The sequence below is a fragment of the Xiphophorus hellerii genome, chromosome 5 (genome assembly GCF_003331165.1).
Source record: "Xiphophorus hellerii strain 12219 chromosome 5, Xiphophorus_hellerii-4.1, whole genome shotgun sequence".
Taxonomy (NCBI): Eukaryota; Metazoa; Chordata; class Actinopteri; order Cyprinodontiformes; family Poeciliidae; genus Xiphophorus; species Xiphophorus hellerii.
In genome coordinates, this window is record NC_045676.1 from 16,933,313 (window position 1) to 16,954,367 (window position 21,055).

Sequence of the window (21,055 nt, forward strand, 5' to 3'; positions counted from 1 at the left end):
ATTCTAGTCCCAGCCGGGATGAGTGGACACTGAACAGATTGGCCACCAGCATGCTGAGGATGACGGGCCGAGATTCAGGTAAAGTAAGCAGAAGGAGTGTTCTCTCTTAAATTGGAGGGGAGCCCAGAGAAGGCTTAGATGGAGGAGGGTTGGGTCCTAAAATAGCACAAAAATGTTTGGTTATGGGTTGGAAATCACACTGTTCCAATCTGGAGCAACCTTACCATTATTTTATTATTTATAGCTAGGGGTTTTGCTTCTTAAATCTTTTCAAATATGACTGTTGCTAGTCAGAGTATTCATGTGTTGTGTTCATTAATTATCTAATTAAATCCAGAAGATTATTAACAGATTTTAGCCAAGTAGAGATGGTGTAACTTTGAAGTTTTCACTTTAAAAGATGAGCTTTCTCAGTGCATTTTCTTCCACTGTTTTATCACAACTCCTAAAGTCACATATTAGTGTAAAATTCAGACTTTGTAAAGCAAAACCTATATGTGCACCCATCACAAATTTTATATCATGAATTTACCCATGCAAGGAATTAAAATATAGCTCTAACAGGGAAACATAGCAGACCTGTAGCTAGATAAAGAGGCTTATTTTAGGTTCAGCTATAAGAAATTCTACATCCGAATGCTTTGCGACAGGCTACACACTAAACCAAAAAGTGAAACTAAGAGTATTCAAGTTAAGATGGCATATACTTGCTTGCTAATGCGTTAGCAGTAGTCGTAGATAGATGGATATGACATCGCCAAAGTTCACCTCTGGTTAGGCACTCAAGAAAACAACTATTTCACTGTTTCAAAAGATTATTAAGCTCCAGTAAATAATCTCAATTGACAAGATCGGTCAAACGATGCCATTTGTGAAAACAGTGAGTTGTAAATTGTGTTCAGTGTAGAGTAGTCCAGTTTAGTTTCAGTGTTGTTGCACTTTTTAAGCTTGACCTCATTTAAGGTGGTCTGGATGTAATATTACAAACTGAAATTAGGTGCTTCAATTTATTTGTTTATTGCCAACAGAATAAAGTTTCTAAAAATCACAAACAGTGATGTAACGAATCAGAAATCAGTGAAGAGTCTATTAGTTCAAGATTGACTTGTCTTCGGTAGGTTAGATTTCCAATTTTTGTTTCACCAAAAGTATTTTTGTTTACAGCTAAAATTTATAGGATAATGTCACAAGTGTGCTGAAAAAAGAGGCTATAAGCATGTACCAAAACTGAAAACTGAATGCATGCCCAGAGAAAGATAACGGATTAAGATAATCATTGTCTAATCAGGAGAAATATTAGTAGGTTTGTATTATCAACATAATCATTCTTTTCATCCCTGAAAGTCCATTGTTTTAAATTATGTGTTCCACTGTCTGTTTATATCTCTGCCCATTTAAACTAGTCTGCAGACATCAACAGACACAGTGTCTCTGTTTTTATGGTAACAATAATATTCTGAAGAGATAAGAGTTGAGTGAAATGCAGCCTGAAGCTAGCTACTCTTGTTCTTTTCTGTGCTGTCCTGGAGATGTGGCTTGAGAAAAGCAACACAATCAAAGGCTGACATGCTTACTTTGACAAATACAGTATCATCACAATACAAAAGCCAAAACTAGTGTGCTTTCATGTTCAAGTGTGCAAAGGTGCTTCAGTTCATAATCATTCCACAACACTAAAACCCTCATTTTCATTTGAAAAGAAAGCTTTGAAAGGCCTATGTCGGGAGTAAAGCCATTCTTTTGGGACACTTTGGTTTCTTCAAAGTGTGCAAGGAAGCAAGAGGAGAAAGCATACAAACACAGCACAGAAGCAGAAGAACTAGCTATATATTATCTACAGCAGGGATGAGGTGAGTGTGTAAAGAAGTAAAGAGGAGGAATTTAGAGTTAAGGATTCTTACATTGTTGGAGCGCAAAGATACCCGCCCCCCACAGCGAGCGCAGAATTTGGTCTGGCAGTATGAGCAGAGATGACCACAGCCATCAGCGAACTTGGTCTTGCGGCAAATGCCACAGGTGGGAGCGTCGTCCTTCTGCTGCGTCTGCTGACGTCGCGTCTCGACCCCGATGCGACGCACTTCCTGTTTGTAGCTTTCAAACTGCTGGTGCAGTGTCCTGTAAGAGAGGTTAGAAAATCTAGTATAAGACATTGGTGTCTTTAACACATGATCAACAAGTTTTTCCTTATTACCCTTAAACTCCCGCATGAGGCAGAAGATTGTAAAAAACAATATTAAATAAATAAAGCTCCTTATAAAACTGCTTACGTTTTCAAATTTTGCTGCTTTGCAACCTCAAACTTTCATGTATTTTATGGACAACAACTTAGCAAGAAAAGGAGGCATGTTTTTTTTCTTTTCTTTTAATGTGAACAAAAGACCTAATTAAGTTGCAGCACCTTTAAAATGTATCCCAAATAGATGGTAGAAGGTAAAGCTAATTTTATTTATATTGCACATTTTCAGCAACAAGGCAATACGAAGTGCTTTACAGGAATTAAAAGGAAATACAAACAAAATAACAAACCAAAAGAAGAAAAAGGATCTTGTTCTAAACCATGTAAACTAGGTGCTCCTGTTCAGGGTTGCTAAGTGTCCTCTGGTCTAATTCCATTTCTCGGTTGGAAGAACAGGAGTATAAAAAGTAGTCTAATAATGTTGATCTAAAATATATAAACTAGAGACTCCTATTCAGGGTTGGTAGACAAGTGTAAGTAAGTATCCTCTGGTCTAATTCCTTTTCATGGTTGGAAAATAGGAGTCTAAAACGTAGTTGCTAAGGTAGTTTTTCTGGATTCTAAGTTTGTTCTAATGATGGTACTTGGAAAACTTGGTATGTTCTTAGGTGGTTCTTGGTATAAAACGTTTTACAACATTTTGGTCTAGCAAATTAGATTCCAGGTAAATACATTGAAATCTGAAGTTGAAAAGTCATAAAATCTGAAAAAGTTAAAGGGACATAAATGTTTTACAAGGTACTGTAAATTACAGCAACAGAGAACAATGTTACTGGCAATCAGAGCTGCACTTGAAAGGGTTGTTTAAAAAATAAATTTTATTCTCATTAAAGAAAACTTGGTGCTTCTCTGTGGCTCTCAGCCTTTCATCCCGCTTCCTGGCTGTGATGGAAATGACCTGCGAGGGTCATTTCCATCACCTAAATCAGGACAAGCAAAACCCCCACGCTGCTGTTTTAACTATCAAAGATAGTGTGGGAAGCCTCACACACAGGGATGCAGACATGCTCTTTAACCACCGTGCCGGAGGAGTAAAAACCTCTTCATTCACAAATTTGCTGCCAGTTTGTCCATCACCTGTTGAATCTACATTCTGCTATTGTACTGACATACTTCTGTCAATATACTCCAACACAACTAGTTAGTTAAAGCTTGTGATCCTGAGACGTTTCAATAGTTACCTGGGTTTATTGAAAGCAGACATGTCGTTGAAGATACGACCTTCAGCTGCTGGGTGGAAAATTGACTGAAAACGTAACTCCTCATGCGATGAAAGAAGGTTCTTTTTGTAGAGATAATTTAACAAATAAGGATCTTCCACCATGACCCATCCACATCCAAGTAGCGATGCTCTCAGATTAAGGTGTAAAAGCAAAAAAATAAATAAATAAATAAAAATCCGTATTTCTCAGTCTGCACTCAGGAAAGTTGTCCACATAAAACCTCAACACAATTCAAAAAGCGATTCAAACTCCATGAATTAAAAAAAATGTATTTATGTAATGTTGTTAGCTCATGGTCTGAGTCTGTTCAGCTGTGTGTAGCTTTAAGTGTTGCAGTAACAGACAGCCTCCATGCTCAGTTGGAACAGGGAGGTGACTGGCAGTCTGGGACTCGTCACAGCCAATCAGCTGGTATGTGGAAAAGGCTGGGACAGTCCGCCTGTGATGTGAAATGTCCAATGAATACTTGAGACATAAGAGTCACCATAAAGTGATTTTATCCTTCAGGATATCTGAGGTCAGGTTCTATCAAAAGCAGTTCAGTCACATCACATAATGCTTGTGATGTCTTTCCTTTTGTGTAAACGCAGATTACAATTCCAGAGACTGAAGCTTCCAGCCAGCAGGAGGGAAACAAGAAGATATGCAAACACTATTTTAAGAACCTTTCAGCCATTGTCACATTTGCAATGGAGAGTTACTTGTCAATGAAAACAACAGTTGACCAGAGGACTTCACAGTTACAACAACAATAATACAGTCTATTGGCATAAAGCTGGACATCTTTTAGGCAGAAGGAGCTTTCCTGTGTGAAAAAATATATCTTTCCAGTCAGAGCAACTGACTGGTGTAAGTCAGGCCATGTACACAGCAAGGCTTACTTATCTATTAATTTGTCACTCATATTAGCAATACACTTAATATTTTGTTCCCCATCGTTTCACAGGGCTGCAGCATGGTGGTTTGGTTTTGACTGATTAAAAAGTTTTCTTGTCATTGTTTCTGCAGAGTTTTTCTCCAAGACTCTGTGTTTCCACATTTACTTTCCTCTGTGCCTCAGCTCTCCCTCAGCTGTTCATCAGTCTGTAATTATACTTATCTGTACAGGATTACAGTAATCAACCTCCCTTACATAAATATACCTCAGTTCAGTCAGTCCCTTGTCAGGCCCTTATGTTAAGCAACATCATTTTATCCTGCCTTGCTTCCTGTATGATTTCTTTACCTGCCATTCCTGTGCTCCAGTGGTTTGCAAGGTTTTCAGTTTTTCTTCCTTAGATCAACATTTAGAGTGATTGTACCTCTTCTTGTCAGCATATGGTTGCACAACAACCATCAATCATGACAACCACTATGAAGGTATCCTGTGGTATTTAAAGGAGGGTATTATGTATTTTCCAGGCACATAGTGTCATTTTATACCACATTGAGGTAACTGTGTTACCGTCACTTGTTATGAAGCTGCTGTATATATCAAAAACAATTTAAAAGAAATTTGTCTTTGCATCATAAATGCCTCTGATGCCTTGAAATTCTCTTTCTTTGACACTCACCAATCAGCACATCATTACAACTCCTCATACTCCGTCATTATGCCGTTTGCAACCATTCTAAGGAGCGTTGTATTTTGTTAGATAAGCTCACCAGACTTGCAGTTTCACAAAGTGTTTGCTAATTGTTGTTGCCACTAGTCTGGTGGGGCTAAGTGGACGTGTCGGGAGGAGAGAGGTGGTGCGAAAGCTCGACTGGGGACTCGAGCTCCAAGGAGAAACTTTGGGCAAATAGGCGCCAGTTAGGCACCCCGAATGGCGGCCAGATCTAAGTATTTCTCAAACATGTATGAAATAATCAAAGCACCACTCCAGGTTTGTTTTTGATGAGGGAATAACATTTTAACATGACATAAAGCTCAGAAAAGTTGATGATTTTGCATAATGCCAACTTTTACATCATAACATTCCTGTTGTTTAAAGTCTGTTTATTGAGATGGCAGGAAAAATAACGAGAGTGATTGGAGTTTTTTCAACTGTATGGAGAAGAAAGTAGTACCACATCCTCCATAACAAAACAATGACCTAAAACAAATCAGTACATCCACCAAGGACTGGTTCTAAACAGAATCAAAGCCCACAGCTTGATCTCATCGGGATGATCTGGATTGATTTGAAATCTGGACATGTAAGAAATTCCTCAAACATGTTACTGAAAGTAAAGGGTCACATTGCTTAAAATAACTGACTGACATATGTTTTTTTTAATATAAACCAGAATTATTGGTCTTGTAAATGCCTTGAAGTTACTTTTACTGTGGACAATGGGTGAATGAGTAAATTGAATAGATTTTAATTACTGTATAAATCCCTTTAAATATCTTTAAAGGAAGGAGAAAAAATAAGCAAATAAAAATTCTAAATCGACGAAATTGTAATGAAGAGCAACTGCCTTGTTGCTATCTTAAACATGTTAATAGATTTACTGTACTATAATATAACTATATTATAGGATTATATTCTAAGATCAAATAAACCATAGGCAGTATAACTTCAAACTGCCACCCTGTTTTTCCCAAAAGATGCTTCAGACAGGCTCTAATTTAACTCATGGATGATTAGTGCGGATTGGAAAAACCTGCAGCTGTACCTTGGAATGAAAAACAACATGACACTGACAGAGCAGGAACGTCATACACCTGACCTCTGACCCCCCGAGAACAGATGTATCCTGCCAATGGGAGGCCAGGGGGCTGAGCCAGTTCCGGGCGCCATGGGAACAGCTGTCAGAAACACAGGGTGCATGGTCGGTTATCATGGCAACGCAGTGGCGTCAGGCACCACATGTCGGTGGGTGTTAGTGTGCCATATTTTCTGGCATTTCCACATATTCAGCAGAGATGCAGTGTTAAGGAGGCACAAGGCGGCTTGGGTATTAAAAATAAATCTGCAGTCCTCCTGGACAGTACATGCTCTTCCCTAGTACATTTCAGTTTGTTTTTTTTTGTTTGTTTTTTTGTAGCAGCTCACACAGACACACTTTAGCAAGAAAAGTGATCAAAAAGAAATCCAAGCAGCACACTTTGTAAGTAATATACTTTCTCCAAGTCGTGAGATCTAGATGTCTACCAGACAACATTTAGATTCACCAAACCGGTACAATCAATGTGGACAACAGTCTGATTAACACAGCTTTTTGTTTGGAACCAAAGCAGTTCAGTTGTGTAGTAAAATTCAGAAAAACAGATGACGCGGTGCTCTGATTTTTTAACTAAATTCAGCTGCGGAGGTGAAACTTTATCTAATGGCTTTTTAAGGCATGAGTGTCTTTTGGAGAATGCCTCGCACGTGGGGTTTGATGGTGTTGACTCACAGACATTTGAGCTAGTCCTTCTCGAGTCATGACTTCATGTTGCTCAGTTCTGTAACAAAGATGTCCCATCAGGTAAGGACAAGCTTTTGGTGTTCACTCAGCTGGGTGTTTATTGATTACATGCCTGAGCCATCTGCCGCCCCGGGGGTCAGACGCAGTGCCTAGAAGCACAGGAAGTGACAGCATGCTACAGTGTTTTAGTGACGTCATGAGAAACATCAATCCCTCCTTGATGATCTCAAATTTATTACCTGATTAAATATATAACAATATTTTTTATGATAATTTCAGTTAAAGGGAAAAAACACAAACAAATCTTTCCTAAAACTACAGTAATTTAAAATGGCAGAAATGGTTTGTCTTTGAGCATGCTCAGACTGCCTATTAGTTTAATCCGTATTTATACCAAATAATTAAAGATGCACCCATTGATCGGACAGGATGTGGGCATTATGATGGAGACCTACTGTACATAGAAGTCAGAATGCTGAAATTGAGTCAAATGATGCTTTGGTTTTCTATGAGTTTAAGGGTGGGAGCAGTCTGTTTTGTTTTTGATGCTAGCACTTTTCTCACCTACACTGCACTTTTCTCTCTCAGTATTACTCATTTTTCAGTTGAATGCCACATATTTATCTCACAGACTAGAAATAAAAGTTGTCTTGTTGAACACAACGTGTGAAAACAATGACTTGGCAAATGCATGCTGTTATTAAAGTGAAATGTAATATCCGTGTGCAACTTTGCTCTGGCTGTGCAGTGTGTGTTGCCTGTGGGAGGAAGCTAAACAGATGTAGAGAACCCACACACTAGACTGACTAATACCGCTACAGATCAGATGCACAAAGCGCTGCCCCACAGTGATGAAGGAGAACGTGAGCGCAAATCTAGTGTTGGCATGTGGCTGCAGTCTGAGGGGTGTGAAGTCAATAACGGACCAGTAGGGACATGGAGCCAGATGTTGGTTAGCCCAGCTGTGTCCCTGTCAACACTGGTGTGTACGGAGCTGCACACACACACATGCATGCAAGCAAGCAACAATAGAGTGACCTAAACTTTTGCGTGTGTGTGTGTTTGTCCGACGAGACATCAAGCACTATTAAGCCCGACAGGCTGAAATACTGCCTCCCTCTTACGTCCTTGCCCTCTCTTGTTCTCGCCATCGTTTCCACCCCTGTCCCAACTGACTTCACCAGTCACTGGTGTTGAGTTGTTAATTAGCACCACTAATAATACACTGCCAAAAGATGGGGAGGGGAGGCAGCTTGTGTGGCAGTACTATTTCTGTCTGATCAGCTGATTTTCAGCGATGCCCCGCAGAAGATTCTCTGTCAGAAGAGAAAACGTTCCAACACAACCAGTCTGGGAGTTTCAGACTGGTGGTGTCTGATTGTGATTGTGGTAAGACACAAATAACTAGCTTTCTGTTTTCTGATTTGTAGCAAACTTTCATTTTTCACAACTGTTCACATGACCTAAACCTTTTTAAACACAATGGTGTTTAAAATTTGAAAATCATATTGCGCAACATATCTATCAAAAAGGGGTGTGCAGAAAGCCTTCTAAATCCTTTTCACATGGATTGTATGAAGCAATCTTTGCAATCAAACGGTTGGGTATTCATAAATCTTTTGACTCGAAACTATCATCATTTACATACCGCATCCCAAAAATACTCTTATTCCAGAGTCCTATTGTATCTGTTGCTAAATATAATGACAACGTTGCCAAGGTGGCAACACTGGTCTTCAAACCTGACAGGTTGATTTCTAACAACACAATGAATAAAGGGAAAGTCTATAGAGCTTTCTGACATAAATAGATGTTTAATCAAGTCTTTATTCAAGCTTCAAAATCAGTAAAAATGCCTTAAAATGTTGCAAGCTACGTGAAGTCATAATATAAACATAATTCACAGTATTTTTAAAGAAAAGTTAATAGTATTGAAAAATGGATATGAGCCAAACCCAGTAAGGTTACCAACATAATTTCTATTTACTAAATACTGGAGATTTCTGTCCATTTGACAGAACTGGGGTAACAGAGTCAGATTTTTAGGCTGCCTTCAAAGTTTTTTTAATGTCCAGATTACTTTTATTTAATCTAAGAAAGCAATAGATAAAGTTTCTGATAGTGTCTCAAGATGCAGAGGTAAACCTAGATATAATGTCTTCACATCTGCTCTATATTTAGAAGCTGCTGCTGATGTGTTATTAAGGAGGTTAAAAAAAGATGCAAATTGCCTAACGCATGCAATCCAGAACACTGACTGTATTAAAAACTCATAAACACCATCGGCTATGGAGTTCTGCGGGCAGGAAGCTGGGTTTAGCAAATACCAGTCAAGAAAGAAACTGAACTTTTCAAGGAGTGCAGAGAACAGAACAAGTTTTCTGGATCAATACCCTGAACACTCTGGGAGACGCAAGAGTGAATGATGAAGAAAAAAATGTCTCCACCTGTGATGAAGCCAGATACCAAAAAAGACAAGACAAGTTGACACATGCTGGATGACGGCAAGAAGAAGAGGGGTAAGCTCCAGGAGGGAGGCAGAGCGATAAAAAGGTATATGAAAGAGAAGAGAAAGCACAGAGATCAGGAAGAGGGAAGGGAGAGGTAACAGACTAATTCCCATAAGTCTTTCTGTCTGACAAACTGCTGTCTGCAGGGAGAAGGTGAAAGAATAAGAAGAAAGCAAAGGATGAAATAAAGGAGCAGTGTCGGAAACGAGCGTGGGCCAGAGAGCAGCGGAGGAGAGAAGCCGATGCATCCGGAGCCTCTCTAAAAATACCACTGAAAGAGAGGAGTGGATGATGGAAAGAGGCTGGAGAGGCAGGAGGATGGAAACAAGGAGAAAAAGCAGATCCATCCTTTCAGGAAACTGACTTCATGAAAGCAGGAGGAGTGTTAAGAGTTTTACCAGAAATTAAAACGTAAACCTGAGTACACTGTGAGACAGGAAAAAAACCTTTTCAACTGCTGCAAAGAAGTAATGAGCTAAGAAAAAAAAAATAGTGGATGAATGCTTAAGCAAATGCACATGTTCTTGGGGTTTGTTGTTTGGCTACTGAAACATTCTCCATGACAACTTGATCATATTTGTCTTTCTTCACTGTCAGGAGGCTATAAAACGGTACATCCCAGTGCTTGCAGAAAGACAGCACCCAGATGGACAGTGTGAATTTATCTGTAGGGCAGCCATTTCTCAAACAATCTGGTCCATCCCTGGTGAATGGAAAGGCTTTGTTTCCCAGATGTCCTTTCATCCAGCATCCACTCTGAACACTCACACCTCCTCAGACTGAAGGCATCATGCAGACTCACTGGTTCAGTGCTCATCTTAAAGGGATGGAAGAAGCTAATTTTGGAATCTGCATATTTATTTTACTGAAAAGAATCTGGATTTTACATTTCAATAATTCGCTTTTCTTACCTGTACAAATCCAGTCATGTATCTATCAGATGCAAAAGGGCTTTGAAACTTTTCACATCGGGTTATGTTACAATCACACATTAAAACAATTTATTGTAACCCTATTCACAAGTCTTTCAAAGCCTCTAATCAGGTTTCTCAAAGGATTGTCCTGTATTTGTCTCCATGCATTTACTCATCAGTTCTTAGCATCCACCTGTCTCCAGCGCTTTGTGAGACCAGCATTAAGGCACCCCAAACGGTTGCCATGGGAGATGCAAGGATCCCTCAAACATGCATGAAAGAATCATAGCAGCACTTCAGGTATGTTTTTGATGAAGGAATAACATGTAATATGGTGTAATGCTAAGAAAAGGTCAATTTTACATAAAAACTACTGCAGTATTGCTAAATTTCCTGTCAAAGACCGTGACAATAACTAAGGTGTTTATCTTTTGGGGATTGGGATCTCCAGTAAAAATGAAGAGATCCTGTTTATAGAGCATAGATGCATAATGACGGAGATTTTCACTCAAAGTCGTTGACTGCAGCAGCCGCTCCCTCAGACGGTGCTTGGCTGTTGATAACACATTTATTGATGTTGTGAAGTATATATGGAGCGAAGTGCTTTTTTGGCATGAGCCCTTCAGCATATGAGTGTATCTCTTTTTTTTCTGCTCCTCTTGCATTAATGTTACCTTTACTCTCCATTTATATCCCGTCTTACCCTCTTTCCATTGTTTTCCCTTTCCTTGATAACTTGTTCTTTCTCGTCAGTTGATCTATTTTCCATGCTTCTGTCCGGTTGTTTTTCTGCTTACAGTAAGAAGCACTGAAATATAGAAATCTATTGTAGATATTGTAACAATAACCTATTAAGTCTACAACCTCCAACCTTCTCTGCTGAGAAATCTAAATATCCACAAAGAAATATGAGGTGTTCAAAGTTGTAGGGATGTTCTGTAAATTAAATAATGCCACCCTATATAAATTCATTTTAATTCCAGGTTGTGTGGTAATGAAACATAAAAAATGCCAGTGGGGATAACTACTTTCACAAGGCTCTGTAATATGTAATAGTTTACATAGAAAACAAAATAAAGCTCATGTGAAATTTATTTGATTGGGACAACACTTTAAAAGAATAAAAGAAACCCAAAACAAAAGCAGATACGGGAAGTGTTTGTTCAGTATTATGGTAGATGTGTGTGTGGTTTTATTTCTCTTTTTTTTTCAAAATTGCTTGCTGGGAACCATGACCCAAAAATAAAATCTGTAGCTTGTTTATTCTTCTAATGCAATTATGTTTTGATTCCATTTATTGTTTATATAATGTGTGAAAATTGAATTATACTAACATGAAGCTAAGGAAAAACTTGCAAAAATGCCTGCAGACTAAAAGGTCCCAGTTGGCCTTTAAGGTTTTTATGACCACAATAACATTGTTAAACAAGGAAGTATAAAAATCTGAAGTATAAAAATCTGAAGCCTTCATTTGAAATTAGCATCGGGTTAGTAGAGCTCAAATGCCCCCTTTTAACACTTTTTTAATTTACAGTTATCTTCCAGTGAGAGGCTGCAGAACACGGCCAGCTTGTTTGGTGCCATCAGACAAACAATGCAAAACTTATTTAACTAAAGAATTCATTTGTCGCTTCCAGCAGCAATCACTTAGCTCAATAAGGAGGCTTTGATTTTAACAACATATTTTAGTCCTTATGTTTTTTGTGGAAAACCTTGCAGTTTTAAACTAAATAATTATTGAAATGTTAATTTTAAAAAAAAAAAAAAACTTTGTGTTTGCAGATGCCAGGCAGACCTTCATAATATAATCTCACGGTTTCCTCTCAGTCCTAACACAGACTGACGTTGGAAGGGAAAACAGATGTAAAGAGCCTGGCGAGCCTAAGCAGAATGCACTAGCATTAAACTTTCATGGTAGGGAGGTCTGGGAGCTTTAAAAAGGTTACTCCCTCCGTCTCACCTTGCCAGGCACTATGAAACGCCACGTCTTTCTGTCGTCTGTCAGGGTTAGAGGTCATACTTGCTTAATGTCACGTTTTGTTCTCCTAGCCACTGTAGCTGCTGATTAAACCAGATCTTGAGCAAGTGCAGCTGAATCAACACACAAACACACAACTGTTTCCCAAATGAATTCATGATATCATACCACTGTAAGGAGGTATTCTGAGGATCACCTGTTTAAATATAATCCTATTCCTGTTGTATTCATTTATGACATTTTATTGGTGCAAAGTTTGATTGACACAAATAGAAATCCACCCGATTTCACTCGAAGGCTAAATCCCATTGTTTGTCCCCAGACAGATGCAACAGGCTGAACATTAAAATACAAACATTTAACAAAACAGAGCAGTCTCAAGATAAAACACATCATAATTTTTTTTCCCCCCTACTCCCTAGTTGGTGGTTTAAAAAGAAACAAGTTTATATGCAGCACCTCATTGGGTTTTGTAAGTCAGAATTAGAATTAACGATTATTATTTTTATTTCAACAGAACAATTTACATTTAGTCAATACTTTGAAGCACCACCTTTCTCTGCATATGAAGCTGTAAATCTTTTGGATTACATCTCCACCAGTTTTTGAACATCTATTGCAGGGGAGCTCAGCTGAATCGAATTGCAGAATTCACTCATCAGCATGTCATTCAGCGCTGCAGAGGCCTGGTAACAAGCATTCATTTTAATTCAGGTGAGATTCATGTGAAAGTTGCAAGATAGTGACTCTCAAGGACTGGATTTGGGCACGCCTGATCTAGTGCCCATTCCTTTTTACAAAATAACTCAAGCTACAGCTCAATTTTCAGGTCATGTGTTAGATTTTTAATTTGATTTACAAATTAAAATAAAAAAATAATATGCCACAATGGCTCTACTTGAGCCATTGTGGCATATTAATATGTTTTGAGCTAAATAATTTTATTGCAACTATTTTTGGTCATTGTCCTGCAGCAAGATGAACCTCTCTCAGTTCTCAGTCTCGAGTCTTCTGCAACCTCTAACAGGTTTTCTTCCAAGAGTACTCTTAATTTAGCCCAATCTGACTTTTACATTTTTATTCGCAAAACAATTTGAAAACCATAATTTTACACCCACATTACTATCACACACTACTTTGTGCTCGTCTGTCACATGAAATCCCAATAAGACATATAGGTGTTTGTGGTTATGACAAAGTGTGAAAAAAGTCAAACAGTACGGAAACTGTGTGAATACAGTAAGGCCCTGCAGAGTGAATTAACAGAGAAAGTTTTTGAGGTGTTGGAAGCCTCATACTCTCTGCAGCTGTTTCAGTACTCAGTGCATCAACCAACAGCACAACATGCTCACTAGCAGCTTGTTACACAGCACAAAAAAACAGCAAAGCAATCTGCCATAGTTTGTGCCACTTCATGCAAAACACAGAGGCTCAGTCAGATATTTGAAATAAACAGTGTATATTTTCTTGTTATGATATGAAATTTAAAAAAGTACACAAGCCTCATTTGTCTGAGTGGGTACATGAAGCAGGATTGAATGTTGACAAGATAACTCAGTCTGTGATGTATCTGACTTAAATTCAGTTTTGGGTCAATACTGAAACAGGTTAATAGGAAGGGAGAACAGAAAAGATCCAGATCATCAACAGCAGCCTGTGAAATGAATACCTAAATATTTCAGGAACTGCTTCCATGTGAGCGCTATTTTGAGCACTAATCCATAATTCAACATTTGCATTTTTCTCTATGAAAAAAAGAAACTCTCAAGTGTGCTATAAAGTTCTTTCTTTCATTTTCTAAAAAGCTAGCATCATACATCCCGGGCTTTATTTTGCTCATGTAGTCAACACAAAGAAACTTTCTGACATAAGGGATCAGAGAAGTCATAAAATCAAGGCTAAGAACGGACAGGCTTTTATAGAGAGAGGGTTATCTAAGAAAAGAGAGTCAAAAATGTCTTGACCCCGATGAAGAACAGCCTCCCACCACCATCTATAACCGTGATGCATTCAGAGAGACACTGCACTTAGTTTTCTGGAACACACATCCCTTGATTTTTTTCATTTATATTAAATTACAATTACAAACTTATAAATTTATTTATTTATCTATTTATTTTATTTAGCTAAAAGATAAAAAAAAAACAGTCAGAAAAGCATAATATGGTAGCTTGATGGTCTGTACCGAAGGTAAAAAGTTAGCCGGTCATTAATGTTGATGTTACAGCCATCTACTGGCCTGACATTGAATTTGTTTTAATGGAGCAAAAACCCAAAGAGGCTTGTGACAGTTAGACCACTGTGGCCTACTAACAATGTTTAAAACATAGTTAATGTAGTGTTAGAACATGAGCTTTACAACAAAACACAAGCACTTTATAAAGTATGAGAGGCAGGTTTAATATGCTCATTGAAAGCCACAGGTTCAACACTCTCAGTACAAGTTTTCTGACCTATAAGTCTAAATACTGATAATGGTAGCTTCAAAGAAAAACATAACTCACAGGCAGATATGTAACCTTTTGTAAAACAGTGTCTGTGTTAGACAGCTCACATGAACGAGACCTTTACTGACCTCTCCATGCACCCCTTAAGGCAGAGGCATCAGGAAGCAAACAGAGATAGCCATCTCCGTTGGAATAGGATTTCTTCCATGAGCTTTCTTCATTCTTATAGTCTTCCATTTTTGCTCCCTGTCATACAACCACTCTAATGCTAAAAACCTCTAAATCCTGCCGCCGTCTCCCTCCATCTGCGCCGTGTGTTTTGATGTCTTTTTCTCACCATCTGCTGTCGAGGAGTCTGCAACGTCTAAACAGCGTGCTCCTTTTAGTGAATTAAACTAGCATTGTCACCAATAATTTTCACATTTATAAACTCTGAGAACGACAAGAGCACTACTTCTCATTTGTTGTGTGAGCCTCCTTATTTCTCCTATGACCTCTTGAACACTTAAGCAGGATCAGAAAACATTAAACTGTCTCCTGATTTATGTTCCTCCACCAAAACGCTTTTAGAGCTAAGATTGAATGTGTGGTGATATTAAACTAATGGCCAAACCATCTACACAACAAAGACAAAAACAGATCAGGACAGTGCTAATAAGTTAACAATAGAAAACAAACAGGACTGCTTCAGGCAACAGTAGCAGCTCTGTTAGAAATTATATTTCCATCAGAAATTGCACTGACTAACGAACACTCTCTGAATGTGTTCAATATAAATAATGTCATGTATAATGTCAGTGTCAACTACCTCATGCACTCACAGCACCAACTTTAAATTGCTTTATTACAAAGTTATTTTAAAGTTTAAGGCTTAATTCTTTACTCAATCCTTGAAACAATAAGAATCAACTAAAACACCTCCAGGCCAGTATGTCGTCTGAAAGATGGCATTGTTTTTGTTTTTTGTTGTTTTTTAAAAAAAAAAAAAGAGTTCAATGCGGTACAGGAAACTAATATCATCAAAAAGCAACACTAGTGAAAATGAACCAAGAGTTCAAATTATGCTTGTGTAAAATATTTTTTAAAGCAGGATTACTGTAAAAAGAAAAATGGGTGGTACTCTTATAGATGAGTCATACCTTAAGAGCATCATTTTACATAAAAGACAGCAGAGAAATGTTTGCTGCCATCTAAACAAAATGAAATGTTGGAAAGTGAAAGATGAAAAGATGTCTGCACGAAGACGTCCAGCTATGTCGAAATGTGGTTGAATGAAGTATTGCATTGATCAAATAGGTTAAAAAAATTATTTAATTCAGCTAAGTTTAGGACAGGTCAGAAAGTGTATAAGCTAAAAAATTAGAAATTTGAACCTATTTTTTTCTCCTACATAAAATAAAATACTAACACAAACACCCTGTGCTTGAAATGTTTGGAGGGTTTTATTAGGGGTTTTTTTCTGTTAGCCTAGCGTGCAAATACATCAATACACAACAGAGACTGACAGCTCTCAGCAATTGTGCAGTGGCACTGTGCGCTACACATATTCTTAGAATATATTTTTTTGGCAGATAATTGAAATTTATTTGGTTTTAAAATAGGACTTTTAAATTCTGGTGTACCCTACAACTGAAAGTTGGTCAAAACTTTGGATGATTTGCTTCTAGGAAAATGTTTGCATTGAAGCTTAAAAGGCTAAGTACAAAAAAAGCATGAGCTTCATTCAGCTTCTGGTTGCAGGCTCAACCAAAACATCGTGAAGCACTCAGTCTCCTGAGCATAAAAATATTTCATTATGATTAGATTTTGCTAACATGAATTGTATATCATGTAATTGTAAAACATGTAAATACAATTCTGTTGTTTTATCAAAACAGGTTTCTCTTGTAAATGAGATCATGGATCTCAATGAGACATCTTTATAAATTAAGGTCACTTTTTTGTCACATTTTTTGTTATTGATATTTAGGGGTTTTTTGGAGGTCTGGAACGGTGAAAGAATGCTCAGGTGTTGCTTTCTCAATAGCTGTAGCAGGTGTTCAAGATCAGGCTGTTTGCTTGAAGCTGGGAGTGATAGAAGTCAGTATCAGTTTAACCTTATCAGTGCCAGGTGCTGCAGGCTCAGACAGCTCTGCAGACAGACTGGACAGGGCTGGCAGGTGGAACTGTGTCTGAGTAGACAACACTGGATATTCCTTAATCCACGTAGATCAGAGCTCTTAGACTTCTTCTTCTTTTAGTTTCATAGAAATTATCATAAAAATAAAGCACTGTTTGTTTTAGCTGTACTCAAATATCTATAAATAACGCATGACGACTGCAGACATTACCACAGATATTTTTATAGGCTTTAACTTTTATATAGGATTCCTTACCATCTTTCATTGCTTTGTATTTGTTTTTATTATTAAGTATACTTTAATGCACATGAGCTATCAATCAAAATGTTGTCACATAGTAATAAACTGAATAAGTTGTTCCCCCCCCCGACTCCCATCAGTAAGTAAAATTATAACTTGTAAACTGTTCTTTTGGGTTATCTTTTCAAATTTTATTTGATGATCTGGACCATTTCAGTGTGGCAGAAAACATGTAAAGGAATAACCACTTTGTCAAAGCACTGTACTTTCAGAGACTTGATGCACAGCTTACCTATTAGTTTAAACTGAAAATTTATTTGGGAAGATTGATATCAACTACATAAATGAATGAGAAAGCTTTAATCAGTGAGCATGAACTGATAAAATGGTGGATTTTTGTAAGGTTGCTACTCTGGAGCATCCAGGTGCATGGTAATGCAATGCCATTAAAGAAACACATCAGCAATCAGTTTAAAGTTGAATTATTATTCAAGGACATTGTTTAGTCATTCCCAAACAAACTGCGGCCCATCACTGTACAAAAAGATTTAAAAGAGTTACATATCAAGGCTGTATGTGGACGCAAAACAATATTTGTAACATTTGAAACCAAAGTGGAGTGTAAATTATGTTTCACCATAATCTACAAAGTAGAGGAGGGTTGATGATTTGGAGTTGTCTTGCAACCATAGGACTCAGACACTTGGCTAATACTGAACTGACAAACTCCTATGAATAAATAAGTAATAAGTAAATAAATATGCTTTGGAAAAGCACTCATAAGAAGTTTTCTTACACTTTGCCATTTTAAAATCACAAATATCATTGCATGTTATACATGTTTTCTAGCATAGACCAACACAGTTCATGATTGTGAAATGGAAATAATATGATGGTTTTAAATATTTTTTATTAAAAACCGTGGTGTGCTTTTGTAATTGTATATGTCTCCCCCTCCTTAATATAATACCACTAAATAAAATCCAGTGTAATAACTTGAATTCAGAAGTAAAATAATTAGTAGACACAGTCCACTGAGTAATTAAAATTAAATCTAAAATTGACCTACATTCAAAATGATACATGTGACTGAAAACTAACACTGAATATCTTCCTGAACATGCCATTTCAACATGCTGGTGCCATCACAGTAGTGTTGCGATAATTTTCTTCAGTAGAAACAGGGAAGCTGGCCAAAGCTGATGGGAAGATGTATGTACATGAGTTAAATAAAAAGCTGCCATAAAAGAAAACCTGTTAGAAGTGGCAAAAGATTGGAGGTCCACCTTTCAGCAGGACAACTCCCCTAAGCACATACAGAGCGACAATAGAACCGAAAATTGATGTTCCAGACCCCCGCTACCCACTCTGACAGAGCTTGAGCTATTGTGGGCAACAACAATTTTCTGCCTCTTCATGGGCAAAGCAGGTAGCGGCATGCAATCAAAAAACTTGCAGTTGCAGCAAAAGGTGGTTCTATAAAGCATTGCCTAAGAGATGGGCAACACATATACAACACATATCCAAAAATCCAGATTTTGATTTGAAAAGAAAAATACTGAAAACCATCCCTTGTAATTATCTTTGTGTTACTTTATGGAATAAAACACTATTAAAATCCACACAAACTTATGGTGATTGAGAGGAAAGTGGAAAAATTACACAACACTTTATGAGGCACTGAACTGTCACAGTCAATCAAGAGGAGAAGCAATGAGATTCATTTAATATCAGCATCTGAATGTGTACTGTAATAAACATCGGAGACTGCCTCGCAATTATCTGCAAATTTCTGTACAAATCCCATCTGTCCCCTGTTCATGGTGCCCTGGCTCCATTAATGATTAGCCAGATGATGAAGCCATTATGAACCTGCCTGAGCCTCATGGAACATTAAATACATCCTTTCCTCTCAAGGGGCCCTCACAGAGCTCCCCTTTAGGCTGCAGTCAGGAAATGAAGCCAGCCATTAGAACCAGAGCAAAAACCTGAGGATGCTGCATGCCTGATAAACAGTTCTGGCAATAGACCCTCACTCTTGGAGGTGTATGAGCTGGACTTATAGTGCGAGCTCTGATGCCTAGGACTGCCTGGGTTGGTGCAAACACATTCTCTGAGGCAGCTGAAGCACATCCAGTCCTATCAATGGGGTTCGACTGTATACAGGTTTTTGTTTTTTGTTTTTTTTTGTTTTTTTCAGAGAGGTTCCTTCGACAGACTGCAATCTGATCACTGCACGTAGGGTTTGCAAATATACTACAATGATTTTACACTCTGTTCCAGTCGGTCCGGTTCAGGCCTGCTGGATATGCCAACCACACCCCATCTTCATCTCTGGGAAGAGGAACGCACAAATGCTCGCACAGCGCACCGTCGTACTCATCGTAAAGCAGCTTTTTTTTTTTTTTTTCGCTAGTGGCTTGGCAGTATCACTTTTCCTTGCACACGCGCGCGCACGCATGGACACACTCACGGTGCGAGTGTGTGCGTGTATGATGCTCCCAGCAGCCCACACCGATACGGCGCACGCCATTTGGCCGTGCGTAAAATGGGAAATCACCGCGGAGTTGAAGGTAGATGTGTAAGCTGAGGGTTGGGGTGCAGTCCTCCATTGATAAAAATGAATGGGTGAAAGATATACAAGGCTATGATTCATCCTTCCATCTCCTTCCCCCTCTGTCACACCCCACCCTCGGACCAGCACCTGTAACGGATACTGACCCCGTTTCAGGCCATCGTCACCCACCGTGACCGCTTATTGATTTGATTTAGGGACGAAAAAGCTGTAAATCTTATGATAGTTTCGCGTCTCACATCTTTATTAAGGCTGTAGAGGCGCAAAAATGATGGTCGATGGTTGTATGAGATTACCTCTAACCTCTATTTCTTAAGCTATGCCTTATGACTTGAGAAACAGTTTTAAAGTGTTGGCCTTACTTCAGCATTTCTTGTTCTTTCTCTTCCTCTTTCTTCTGCCGAGCCATCACGTCCATGATGATCTTGCGCTCCTCCTCGGTGAGGTGGCTAAGGTCCGGCAGATCCGGCATGGACGGCGGCACGGTGGGTGGGCGAGGGCCGCCGTGGGGCCCCACCGAGGCGGACATCTTTTCGACCACCACCACCCCACCTCCACCACCACCTCCTCCTGGTTCTCCTCGGCGTGTCGTTTCGGCTAACAGGTTCCCGAGGCGCACCTCACGACGTGTTCCCCGGGCGGAGTAGCAGCGGCAGCCGCGGCTTAGGCGAGCAGCCGCTCATGGTTGCAGGCACCTCTAGTTGTGCTTTTGTGATGCGCCCCCTCTGGGTGTTTCCCCCACCTCCCCGTCTTTACTCCTTCACGGCGAGCCCATCTCCGTATTTTTTTTTTTTTTTTAGTCTCTCCTCACGTTCGCGTTTCGAATTTCTTCGTCAGGCCTGCGGCGTGTCTCTTCCCTCTTCCCCACCCCGGACTGGTGCTTGGACGTTGGGGCGGTAAAGGCGGAGTCCTCGGTGCCTCTCCGCTGCCACACTGGGAATGGAGCCCTCCTTCCTCCCTTTCTGGTGTTTTTTTTTTTTTTTTTTTTTTTTTTTTTTTGCGGAGGAGCGTCTAATCATGTGAGGACTGGCTCGTCACCGTCATGATCTGAAAGCTCGTACACGCCACATCCCGGCGTTTTCATTTAAAAGCAGACCCACTCCACATGAATACGCAAATCATGTATAAATCTAACATTTCTTTCCTCCTCTCGCGATACTTTGTACCGCTTTATTGGCTCAATGTAAAAAAGAATACAGCCAGTTTAAAACATCAAGTGCAGAAGAGTTTCAGCACCATGGACAGCAGCTCAACTGACGTCCACTTCTCTGCAAAGTTTTAAATATGGGTTTATTATCTAAAATGTCATGCTTGTGCGTAAACCAAACAACTTTTTGCTGTTGAATTTGAACGGTGTCAGTCATAAATATGTTTTTTTTTAATGTGACCCTGTCTGTTGAGTTAGAGAGCAGAAATGAATGTTCTGTTTTCTTAATT

The 21,055-nt window shown here is 38.9% G+C and overlaps 1 protein-coding gene across 12 annotated transcripts in view; it reads right to left on the reverse strand.

The window, feature by feature from the left end:
* The window catches only part of rims1b (regulating synaptic membrane exocytosis 1b), a 70,354-nt gene extending 49,793 nt beyond the window's left edge, over nt 1–20,561 (reverse strand). For 4 of the 12 annotated variants that reach the window (XM_032562662.1, XM_032562666.1, XM_032562664.1 and 1 more), the window contains exons 1-2: nt 19,981–20,558; nt 1,902–2,115 (exon numbers count right to left, since the gene is read on the reverse strand). In XM_032562662.1, coding sequence (XP_032418553.1) covers nt 1,902–2,115; nt 19,981–20,147 — 381 coding nt within the window. In that variant the 5' untranslated portion in view covers nt 20,148–20,558. Of the gene's footprint in view, nt 1–1,901; nt 2,116–19,980 lie in introns of all 12 variants that reach the window. The other 8 variants (XM_032562670.1, XM_032562669.1, XM_032562667.1 and 5 more) reach the window with 4 other exon arrangements.
* Nucleotides 20,562–21,055: the final 494 nt, after the last annotated feature.